Raw genomic sequence first — 12875 nt, 5'->3', positions numbered from 1 at the left:
ATATTTTTTTCTAAATTCGGGGGATAAAAATCGGGTAAACAAACAGGTGCACTAAATTCATGCGAATTCGGGTGAAAAAACTTCCATTACGCTAAAATCGGGGAGAAATCGGGCTCAGTTATTCAAATTAACTGTAGCGGTTTGGTACAAATGGTGATGTAACTGCATTTTTCTGCCAAACACGTAAGTTGGTGCATTCCTACAGACATCCCAGAGAGGGCAATTTGCCTGGTAAAAATCGTTTCACCCTAAAGAGGCAACCTTCAATTCGGGATGCAAATTCGGGTAAGAAACAGGTAAAACCCAAAAACTTAAGGCTCTAAAAATCATCAACGATCGAGACCAGCTAACGCGACGTCTCTGTTTGACACATTCAACAGTGCTAGCATCAGTGTAGTCTTGAGCACCAACAAGATAAGAAGCAAAGGTTAACATGACGGCAGGGACGAGGATGTCGTTGATGCACACCAGTCCACAGGGGCAATCCTTGTCGTGGTGACTACACTGACGATGCACTCTCTGAAAGTCGCTGCCATTCCTTGTTCGGCGTTCAGCCTTGAGCCTTTTTTAAGTCGCTTTGAATGTTCTGAGTGAAAACATTTGAAATAAAGTGGATTTATGTCCTTCACTAAAAATTTGGACTGATTTTGTAACTCGTAGGATTCTAAAAATCGTTCCCTAAAAATTGGTCGTCAACTGTGCGTAATATTTTGTGCTGCAAGTTGACGTCATTGGTACTTTTTCAGGATGACCTTGATTTCTGGCTCACTCCAAGTGCTGACACCCAAGCTGCGGGTGATAGCATTCCACAGTCCGCTCCGACACATCCTTCCACACTGGAGCTTCATTCGGAACTGAATGGTGTTGATGAGAGTCCGCAGAAGGTGAGACTTGTCTACACATGGGGTCTACACATCTTTCGGCATCTACAGAGTTTATAGGAACTTTATATGAATGTTATAGGAAGGAGCTTACAGTACATGCCCTGTGGAAGTTACATCTTTAGGACACTGTTTTTGTTTGCCTCAAATCAAAATCCCCCAGCGCCACCGCTAAACTGCAAATGGGAGGACGCTCCTCCTTCCTCAGGCGGTGTATGCACAATAAACCAGGGTGTCGAACCGAACCCGAACCCGAACCGAAAACCGTACCCGAACCGTTAATTTTGCCGGAACCGTACCCGAACCCGAACCGAAATTTTCATGACACTGTTGAACCCGAACCGGAGCAGAACCGTAAAAAATAATAGCGGTAACTGGTTCGCAACAAAACGGTTCGGACATAAAAGTAGTTAGCATAAGAGTTCCCTCTCAATCCCAGAACGAAGACACATTGGTATCATCATCACACGTCCACATCATGAATTTCGGAAATTATCACCTAGCAGACAAACGAGGACATATAGTAAGTATACTCTCAGCGTCTTTTTAACACGCTGAAGCTGTCCTTGTGAGCGCCGTGTCTAGCGCCCCACGCACGCGCTGCGGCGTCTACTCTTCAGAGACGAGGCGCCAAGCGGACGAATGAAACAGGAATGGAGTAGGCCAGTTATGTAGCTCTACAGGACGAATATGTGATTAAGTAAGCTCCCAACATTTCCCTTTACATGTGAGCAGTAAAAATTACACAAGTTAGAGACATGAGAAGTGGAGAAGCAGCGTACCCAGAACAGTGCCTGTTTGATTGGTCGTGGTTTGAAAAGTAAATGCAGTTCTGCTTATTGGTAGTGCAGTTGTGTCGCCTGTTGCCTTGGCCTTTGTCTTGCCTTTGTGTTGTGGATTAACTAGTACACTGCTGTGAGCTCGGACAGAGCAAGGCTGGCAAGCTTATTTTCGACATGCTTCCGTACGGTTTCAGATCGATTCACGCTGCGAATGCAGTCTGCCGGCAAGTACCGTCGTCTATGTAACGCTGTCCATCTTATTAGGCTTACTTTAAGTGTATCTTGCTGGCACTGTGCGTGTGAAAAAAGATATTTTAGGAACAGAAAGTAGCAGGTCTACGACCGCTTCATCCATTTCTCCTTTCTCTCGCTAAAGGGTGTACCTGACCGCTAAAAACGTCAATGCAGACAACAGCGGTACGCTATTAGCAACACATTTCTTGATAAAAGCAGTTTTATGGAACATATAAAATAGAAGCGTTGAACCAGTTCGTGAACCGGTTCGAGGTTGAGAACCGGTTTGGGAACCGGTTCGATTTTTGGCATGGCCGAACCGGAACTGAACCGGAACGAAATCAAAGCAACGCGAACCCGTACCCGAACCGAACCCGTATTGTTTGCGGTTCGACACCCTGCAATAAACTTTGGATAACGTTACGTTAAGCTAAACTACAATCTGTCTGTGTTGGTCCTGCAGCATGGACGATTTCATAAAGCAGGCTTCACCTCATGGGAAGCATCGGGTGAAGCCCACTTTCAGTAGGTGTTGTTCATATTCTACGAATAGTCTGATATTCGGAATTCCGAATATTGGGTATTCGGTTTGCGAATGAAATACTTCGAGTAATCGACATTTGATTCGAAATCGAGAGCTCGACTATCTGCACACCCCTATAAATAAAGGATTTCATGAAATGCCATGCCAAATGAAGGATTCCGCGATATTTCGCGGAATCGCGGAAAATTCTTATGCATCACTATGATGAAACTGTCAGATAAAGCAGCATAGACATAGACAAGCTGCTTTATCCAATAGTTTCATCATGTCTGTCCACCAACTACACCGCCTTCGTACGCTTGTACGCATCAGTATTGCGGCTGTATTTATATTGGCCTTGCGTCCTCTGTATCTGGTCGTAGTCTGAGCCGGTGAGAACTAGATTTGATGTTGCAGGGCAAGAAGAAGAAGAGGAAGGGTGAAGAAGAGAAGAAAAGAAAGAAGAAGGATTTCTTATCCCTATTGGAGCCAGAGAGCCCCAAGGACAAGGCACAGTATGAAGAAGCGCCGGGCATCACCACCCCATCCAAGGAGCCTGGAACTAGTGTACCACAGACACCTGCTACACCCAGTGCACCTCCTGTGAGTACAAGTTTTATGGCAACCTCCAAAAGATGAGCTGTAATTAAAGGAAGTCACTTGTCACGGCCAGCGTTGTTGCAGAGCTGAAAAACAATAGCTCTGTTGCAGTCAACAAGCTCTTATGGAATCAAAGTTTCACTGTTGCTGAAGAACAAGTGCACAAGGGGAAGTGCACAACAAGCAGGGCCAGTAAGAGTGCGGGGTTTCGGTGGTGAACTCTGGTGGTCCTTTTCGTGCAGTGCAGTGTAGTGAAATCGTCCGGATACCGGGGCATCCGGATAAATGAAACGACCGAATAGAAACGTCCTACAGAGCAAGGTTTAATTCAAACACAAAAATCTCGTCAATGACAGCTGTTACATAGTAGTGTAGGCAATCGATTCCTGCAAACTTTTGCTAATTCAGGGGTGGAAGTGCTGCGCCATTTGCGCCATTCTGCGCCCCGCTGCTTTTCATGCGCAAACTTGAGCCGCAACATCAAAGCTGCGCCAAACTACCCCCGAGGTCCGTACCACTCTAGTAACACTGCCAAAAGGGAGCCACGAGCATCCATATCCAAATCCGCCCCACGATCAACCCGTCCACAAAGCTCTCTTCATATCCAACAAAATCCAAAGTCAGCCAATCCGAGACAATTTAGTTTATTTTCATGTCGGTTAGGCCGCCGGTCAGGCTCGTTAGGCTTATCTCTGATGGGGTGCGCGGCAGCGGCACTTCCCCTTTTGCGGTTCTTGTTGCCTTTGTCGTCTTTTATGTGGTGCCGGCACACTGTGCAACGCTGAGCAAAAGTAACGATAGGCAAAAGTCACTCCTGACTTGTTTTTTTCTTCTTGTTTTTTGTCAGAATCACGTTACGAGGGCCCATGTACATTTCAGAAAAAAAACACGAAATTCAACGATGATATCTTCAAAATGATAGACTAAAATGGTGACCTCACTTCGTTGTGCTGCTAGCCTAGTGTAAAATAAACCGATGCTTACTGCACTTTATGCAGCGTGGGCATATCGTGCACGGTTGGTTCGCCTGTCACGCGTCATGCAGCACCAGAGAAACACGCGGACAAAGCAAAGAATCACAGACACAGAGAGTGGCGTTCTTCAAGTGCCGAAGCAAGGATTTAAACACTTTTGAGGCCAGAGCTAACGTACAGGAAAGTCACTATTTTCGTACTTTAGGTGATTGCGAACTCCGCCCCTTACACATGGGGAGACGTCGCAACGGAGATTTTCCCGACCATGTTTCCCCCATTCAGTGCGGAAGGAAGAAACTTTCGTACGTTGTTTCCCAAACTACTACAAATCATAGAAAGAGCGCCTGTAACGAGAAGAAACAGAACGGAGGACGCGGACTGCTGAGGCTGCCCAAAATGTCCATTCAATGTCCAGTCACTGGTCAGCCAAGGTGGCAAGTCCATGGTGAAGGTAGAGAGCACAAGCGTTCTTCTGAAGGACACAAACGCAAAATTTCCAGAGTTTCTCCAGCGCATTCAAGAGATTGAGAGTAACCCGCGGAACAAGAAAAGGAGGGGATCAGACGAACGTTATACTCTCAGGGCTGCACGAGGAACATCAAACTATGGATAACTGTACCAACGTAAGCACTGCACATGGCACTCCTCAGGCAACACTGAAAGTACAACGTTCGTCTGATTGTGTATTGTGACTGCATTCAGGCAGTGCTGAAAGTTTCATTCTGTACTAGTTTCCACCAGGTGTCAACTAATCAAGCCAGCTGGTCAAAAAAATATGTACTAGTTTTCACCAGTGTGTGTGTACGTTTTAAATAGTCATGCAGACTAGTCAACGAAATATGTGTTAGTTTTCACGACTGTGTACGTTTTAACTAGTCATGCTAGCTAGTCTATAACATTTTGTACACTGATATTTTTATGTTTACATTAAGGAAATGGTTAGCTTCTCATGGTTCATGGTGTATCTGGCAGTATATGACAATGTGCGGATCTTCAATCTTCAAGGAACCAATCTGCGTACCAGACGTTTCTGCTCCAAATTCCGGAATATGTGCTCCAAAATGTCATTTTTCCTGCTCCATATCTGCTCCAGAAGCAGATTTTTGCTGCTCCAATTGTAGCTCCAAAAGTCCTGACACCACTTCCACCCCTGTAATTGCATAGAGTTGAGCCACGCTGATGCGCTGCTCGAAGAATGTCAGTGCGGACGCAAAGTGTCAATGTCGGAGCCTTGTTTCTCACTGGCGTCATCGGCACCGTCTTGCTGCACATCATCGGAGGCAACAGCAGCAATCACACCGTCATCAGTCATAGCTGCACACGCGTAACGTCAATGTAGTCAGAAACCGCAGCATCATGTACGGCAGTCGCAGTGAGCCTCTGCATCAGGGATCGCAGCTCAGCTAGGGGATTATCTTCATCCGCCAACGGGCCGTAAGCAGCAGGCCCTTGGGTTGGAGTTTTCCCCTCTAGAACCGGATAGTGGCTCGAGATATTTCCAAATGACTGGACTGGTCAACGTGACCCAACACACACAAATAGAAAGGGGGTCATCGTGCACAGTTGTCTCCCCCACGGAGGAATGTGGGTCCCTGACGTGTGACGGGAATAACCCCAACACAGCGAAAACGGTGACGAAGCGGGGTCAGCGTCCCCTCTTACTCACCGTAGTCCGGATAACTGAAGCTGGATTACAAGAATTTTCGAATTTCATTCCCTGGAATTCTTGTCCGAGTCCGGAAGCTGAAGTCCGGATAAACGAGAACAAAATAAATGGAGGAAAATCCGTTCCCATGCCTTTTGTCCGGATACCGTGGGACCCAGATAAATGAAGTCCGGATAAACGGGGGTCGACTGTATAAGTTTTTTTTTCACGCTGAACGATTTTTCATGAGCACCAGAAATTCGCGAATTTATGTACCCGCGAAGTTGAACACTGACATAGCCGAGAAACATGAGCCTGCATTTTCTATGAATTTATGTTCCCACGTCAATTATGGCCTCCACCAAAATGCAAAAATATTTTCCACGTGAAATCAATGTCTTTTACAGTAGCTTACACTGGTTTGCCCAGCCACAGATGCTGCATGGTGGGAGCGTAGGCCGCTAATCGAAAATCAAGAGCCCTTCGAAGCTCTCCATGTATTCCATGCTCTCGCATGCGTGCATGGACCTACCAGACTTACCAAAGTCTACATTCGTTGTCTAGTGTACCCAGTGGATTGAGTGCTTCTCCAACAGCCATTTTTACTTAGTTTTGAATGCCAGTGAACGGAGAGTATGGAGGGAGACTAAAGGAAATGAAAAAAGGAAATTTGGTTTACGCTGCCAATAGTTTTGGTGTAGCGAGAGATGTGCTGGTGTTGCGCCTGTCAGTGTAGGGCGTGCTGGAACGACCAGCGATACATGACGTAGTGTACTGAAAGAACCAGTGTAACATGCGCATTCAACCCAGTGTAAGCTTTTTGGAACTGCAACAGCTACAGGAATTTGCTGTAAGTGCATATGTACCCCTTGCCTTTGTAACATGATCTACCAAGGCTGCAAAAATCTGTCATTTAAAAAAAAATTACAAGTAAATTGCTGTTTACTAGATTAAAAAATTTCTGCAGGTCAGCATCAAGATTTTATTCGAAGCAGGCTACCGATAAAATGGGAGTTGTAAAGGGAACACTGAAGGTGTGGTTTTACTGCAGTACCGTATTGGTTGTATACATGTAGTATGTCACATTGGTTGGGGCATTATCTTGAAACTTTCTCTTGACGTTTCTGGTATGCTGTCATTTATAAACAGGGGTTCCTAGCTTTCTGTGGTAAAGCACTTGAAGTCTGCTCTGAAGGACTAGAAATGGTGCATTTTTCTGCAAGAAACTTACCATGCAAGTGGCAGCATTGAAACATTGCATAGACTCTGGTTGCCGACTTGTGGAATGGTCACGCCTAACGTTGCCAGTAGTATGTTCCGTCCATATGTTCGAGATATCGACGCCTCGCCCTCTCCCAGCGCAGCCGTAAAACTCTGAACTAATGAAGGCGATTGCGGTGCTTTCATCCGTATATACATAGGGCCTGACTTTTTCGGGTTTTATTTTTGGCCAAACTCAGGGGGTAAATATCGGGTGATATTTTTCATTTGAAAATTCGGGTGTATTCGGGTTAAATCCCGTTACGGCATATTCTGTCGTCAGGAATTCGGGTTTATTGGGGTGATTTTTTTTTGTTTAATAAAAATTTGTCTTAACATGAACTAATGTTTAGCAATGTTATCAAACTTTATTTTAATGCACGCTTATGAGTGTGCCACGCGACCCGGATGTTTTCGGGTAGATTCGGGTTAAACCCAAATTTTACAGATTTCGTTCGGGGGGTAAATATCGGGCGGATACGGGTTTAACCCTAAAAAGTCAGGCCCTATATATACATGGTGACAATGTGTCGCTTTGGGAAAAAGAAGCTGATGTTATCAGGTAGAGATGGAGGACTGCTCGCCGACAGAAGGAAGCACCGACAGCTTTTTCCGGCCTACTAGTACTTAATAAATTTGAAGCGTCTGAAGCGAGATCAATTTTTTTTTACTGCTCGATTATTCGGTCTTTGGCGCAGTCCCCGCAGAGTCCAAAAAAATCGCAAGGCGACTGTACTACTGTGTTACATACTGTTGTTCCCTTATCAGTTTACAGTTGGCTGCTACGATCTGCATTAATGTCCTATTCATGGCCTCAATTTTGCCGCAAAAAGAAACATCATTTTTGTCCCCAAGAGGAAACAAATACAGTAGAACCCCTTTGTAGTAAACTCTCTGGGACCATGATGAAATTTTACTAGATCAGGAGTTTTATTATATCAGGTGTGCCATTGAATGTGTGGGATTCTATCGGGACCGCAGTTCTCGTTTACTATAAGCAGAGTTTTACTACAAGAGGAGTTACTATAAAGAGGTTCTACTGTACCTTTATTCCTCTCAGCATCCAAAATAGGATTTCCTGTTTCAAATTTGTGTTTTCATGGTCAAAAGTGACATCCACATTTTCACGCCTTGCCAAAACAAGCAGAATCCTATTGCCCCCATTTAATACGAAGCAATTCAGAAGTTCTGGGTCGTATCCATGATGAGCTGCAAAAAGACGCAGCAAGAGCTTGTTTCACCACGTTTTGTTTGTGGTCCTAACATTCTGAGCAAACCTGTATCTCCTTTACAGCCTGCATCGAATTACAGGTTACTGGCAGAAAACCAAAACATCAAGTTGGTGAGTGCCTATTGCATATTTTTGGGAAACTGCACAAAAAGTGTGGTTTGAATATAGCCCACAAGGTCATGGGGAAAAAAAAGTATGTGTAACAGAACAGTGCTTTGTGTGAACAGAATCCAGTGGTATTATGTGGTCTTGCTCAACATGCATTGATGCCAAAAAGCATGGTGATTTTCAACTGGATTCTATGGCGCTGGTCCTGCAGTTCCGCTAGATAATGTCGAGCTAAAATAACATGTTTTGTGGTGTCATTAGAAAAGAAGATTGCGCCCTTGCGAGTGCAGTTGTATCGTAAGCAGCTGGCCAAACATGGCTGCACCACTTGTGGAAGCTCCTCCTAAAGTCGTCGCTATTTCAAGCTTTCTCATGGAGCTTTCACATGCTTATTTAAGTGACGTTATAGTATATGAGAAGGTTGTCTGCTTGGATCTTCATTACCTGCAATATTGGGCCAATTTGATACAAAATTTTTACAAAAAGTCCGTCTAAGGAGTATCCCATAATATTGGACAGGAAAATGAACTGTACCTATGGTGCATTTGATGGTGCCAGTGCTCTTCCACAAAAAATCACAGCTTTAATATTGGATCCTGAAAAATTGCTCTGTGTCTGTATTCCGAAAGTACATAACAGCCTTCGGTACATTTCTACCGCATTTCAAAAGTACTCCATATCAACACCGACATGTCAGAGGAAATTCCCTGCTACCCCATCATCAATTCGCTACAAAATCGGTCATAATCTTGCAGGTGTACGAAGTCCGGACATTACCAGCTGTACAGAATGAAGTAGTGGTGTCAATCATCTTCACCAACTTGAGTAGTCACCACCTCAAAGAGATGGAACTCAATATCCTCGACACGCTCAACACCAAGCTCGTCCGTGGAGTGAGTATGCTGGTTCAAATTGCTGTTTGTGGAAGTTCCCGAAGCATTATAGTGTCTCTCTCGTCCCCTCCGTAGATTGAAGCACACGCAGGGATACAAGACGGTATCCGAGTACCCTTCCAGCTCCCACCAGGAGCAGCCAATGAAGCACAATTTGGCTTCAAGGTTCAGAGTGTCAACATGCCACAGCGGCTCCGGGGAACATTCACCTACATGGCTCCGAGTGTAAGTTCTCATATTGCTCACATGGGACTGCAAATCTGCAAGGGTGAAATGACTGTGGTGGTTCACCCTGTGGGGATGTAGATAAATAAAAATTTGGTAAAGGCTAAAAAAAAACCCTGTATGTACACAGGGTGTTTCGATTGCCGTGTAAAAAAAATTAATTTGAAAAAGTGTGCTACAGAAATATGTGATCTGTACAGAAGATTTGCCACATGCCACAAGGGATTTTGTCAAATTTTAATTGAAAGAAATTCAGTTTGTTGAATTGAACTCACCTCATTGAATTGGGCTCACTTGTGGCCGCCTGCGTCCACCTGCATTTATGTGTTCATCACGCATTTTCTGTTAAATTCTGTCAGACCTTATTTACAGCTAGTAACATTGTTGTAAAGTACACGTATATTAAGTTCAGATGAGCCAATATTCCCAGAAAGTGTACCTTCCAAGTGTCGTGAGAAATCCACAAAGACTATCGTCACTGGATATTGCGTGCAATACAAAGAATTGGAACTGGGCGAATAGCAAAATTTTCATTGTGAATCGAATACGAATATTTCAGGCACACTGCAAATACATTTAGAATATTTTTTTGCAGTTGCGAATGAAATCGAATAGTCATTGATCGCAGTTGGAATATTTCTTGCCACTATGTCCGTCAGCAAATAGCTACTGCTCATCCATGGCATTTTCTGTCAGAATATAAAAAAAAGAGGAAAAGGTAGGCTTCTCTACCTCAGGCTTTGACATGTGCATTATGTTGCCAGGATGAATTATGTTGGTAGTGGGAGTCTGAAGATCCAATGCATTCTACAGCAATGTGTATTCTCAAGTTTCGAAACTACATCAGCTTACAAACTAGTATACAGGATTTCCCAGAAAACGTGTCATTGAATTATAATTGAACTACTGTGACGTTGGTGGTAGAAAGCCCCTCAGTCGTTTGTAGGAAAAACCATCTGCTACGAACATTGCGAGCTGTTTCTTGTTGACTTCTATTCTTTATATGATTTATATCACGTTTTCAAAAAAAAAAATCAAAGTATATATGCAGCCTGAGAAAATAAGATTACGATCACAAGAGTAATATATCCGTGGCTTCTGTGCAATCTCAGAATTCACAGTAGCAGAAAGCAAGCGATGGCGGCGGTATTGTGGCGCCGCCAGTTAGCCACTGAACCAACTGCGCGGTGAAAACGGTCGGACAGGCTGCACATCGTCGAGAAGCACGGGGTTTTCGCTGTACAAGCGCAGTTAATTTCGGGCTGCACCACTCGTTCTTCCCGTGGTGTCTGCGGTCCCAAAAAATCGTGGTTGTGTCGTGAACAGCCTTCAAACCCTCCGTTTCGGACATCACGTAGCCGGAGAACACATGGCGTCTCCGAAGTGGTAGCAGACGCTCCGGCCTGCGCGATGTTGCTCACCTGGATCATGAGATCCCAGGTCCAATGAGGAGCATCCTCACCACTTGTGTCACATAGGGACGCGCGTGGTCGCGCTCATCACGTGCCTATCGTGAAGGTGAAGGAGGGTGTTTCACGCACGGGAGGTTCGGGGAGCTATTGCAGGCGTCCCAATTTCGCTATGGTTGCACTAATTGTGGGAAAACTGTTTTCGGTCGCCTTCCATACTGACCAGAAACAGAAACAAAGTTGTGGGCCTCTAGACTGTTCCTTTAATTTTACAGCAGAGTGTTTCCTGCTTTTTAGGTGAGCCTACACTTCAGTACACTTATTACTGGAGTACTGGAGTGGTTACCTTCATTTCAAAATTTTATGTCCAGCAGTAGCATGTTATACGGATGAGGCTGTAATAGTTTCAGACAACCACAGGCCATTTGTGAAACAAACGAATTGGCATCCTGCCTCAGCTTTGCCATGAACACCCTATAGTTTCTTTGATCTCACCCGAGGAAGTTGCACTGCTGAATTTTAGACATAAAGGCATCTTTAAAACCCTTCTTTGTTTGTGGGCTGTAGTCATTACTCAAGAGTAACCTCACAAACATCAAATTAAAGTCCCCCGTCGGCACCCCTAACTTGTATGTGGGAGAAGCGCCACCCCTTCCACAGACGATGTCTACAAAACTAAGTTTAGATAACGTTATCTTAAACTAAACACCGTCCGGCCTGTGTTGATCCTGCAGCAAGGGCAATTTCGTAAAGCAGGCTTCGCCTCATGCGCGGAAGCATCAGGTGAAGCCCACTTCCGGGTTGTGTCGTTCATAGTCGAATATTCGAAAAATCGAATATTGGATATTCGATTCGCGAATAGAATAGTTCGTGCGTTTGCTATTCGATTCGAATTCGAGTACTCAAATATTCGCACACCCCTAAAATTTAACACATATTCCTCATTAGCCCTTCGGACATTTTTCTAAAGATCAGCAGAACACGTACAACTGTGATGATGCTTGTTTTCGGGGCTTAATTAACTTAATTGACTCTTAGAAGCCTTTATCCTATGACGTGATATTCGATATTTGATTCGATATTCGAAGAACAATTTTGTAGATATTCATATTCAATTCGTATTAGAAAATTTCAGCATTCTCACACCTCTAATAGGAATGCATCATGTGTATTACAAGTTGTCATGCAGGAAAGCAAGCTGCTGTACATGCTGTGTTCTGAGTGAATCTCTCCGTAAACTAACATATTTCCCGACACAAAGAAGAGAGGGTCACTTGATGCCGATGTGGTTCGCACAGGGAGATACTGCTGAGCACTGCGCTGGGAGGACGGCTGCAAGTCGATTGCAACCATTTGCGCAACTCCAGTGCCTCTTTACTTCGCCCTGGGTGTCGATCTTTGGGCTGCATAGTGTCAGTTATCTTTCGGTGATTTGTGTCTTTGCACTCTTCAGTCCCCTTCTCATTAATTTTGAAAGCCGATCTGTGCTGACACCCAACGTTGAGCCCGTTGGCGTGCGTAGTATTGTGCCACACGCAGTTTTGGAGTAGTCGAAGTACTTCCCTGTGGCGCTTTACCACTTCACGTGTGGCTCATCAAGCAACCCCTTGTCCTCCATATAAACCACACTGTGGCAGTACAAGACTGCAAGACTTCCGCATCAAAAGCGTGCGTCCACTTTCATCTTTCGTATCAAACACAGCCACTATGATGGTGATGGCAATGACGATCTGGCCAAAGCGCTCCAACGGAGTGCTGCCGCGGTATATTTTAGAGTTTTCGAAAACTACATTCGAAAATATCAAATAAACAAAATTCATTGCGAGTGCCGTTCGAATAGAATAAACTATTCGATTCGTATTCGAGATTTTGAATATTCACCGAGCTCTAGTTGTAACAGTTACCTTACTCTGATATTGTCTAATTATTTTTACAATAATGTCTCCTGTAGCAGTAGTGTGCACAGAACCAGTTCTAAGTCTGGAGATGTAATACTAAGGAGTCCATGTGGGTCCTTGAAAACCCTCAAAAATTTTCTCAACTTGTCTGTACGAACCCTGATGTTATATTTGTGGAGACGACTCCGATTGCGGCGGAGGAGCTACGTGAG

The 12875-nt window shown here is 44.5% G+C and overlaps 1 protein-coding gene across 2 annotated transcripts in view; it reads left to right on the top strand.

The window, feature by feature from the left end:
* Positions 1–12875, top strand: part of LOC135373720 (AP-3 complex subunit delta-1-like) — a 79265-nt gene that overhangs the window by 59436 nt on the left and 6954 nt on the right. For both annotated transcript variants that reach the window (XM_064606798.1, XM_064606799.1), the window contains exons 25-29: positions 747–884; positions 2838–3023; positions 8194–8241; positions 8994–9131; positions 9207–9356. In XM_064606798.1, coding sequence (XP_064462868.1) covers positions 747–884; positions 2838–3023; positions 8194–8241; positions 8994–9131; positions 9207–9356 — 660 coding nt within the window. The remainder of the gene's footprint in view (positions 1–746; positions 885–2837; positions 3024–8193; positions 8242–8993; positions 9132–9206; positions 9357–12875) is intronic.

The sequence above is a fragment of the Ornithodoros turicata genome, unplaced genomic scaffold (genome assembly GCF_037126465.1).
Source record: "Ornithodoros turicata isolate Travis unplaced genomic scaffold, ASM3712646v1 Chromosome31, whole genome shotgun sequence".
Lineage (NCBI taxonomy): Eukaryota > Metazoa > Arthropoda > Arachnida > Ixodida > Argasidae > Ornithodoros > Ornithodoros turicata.
This window is presented reverse-complemented; position numbering and strand designations above follow the sequence as displayed.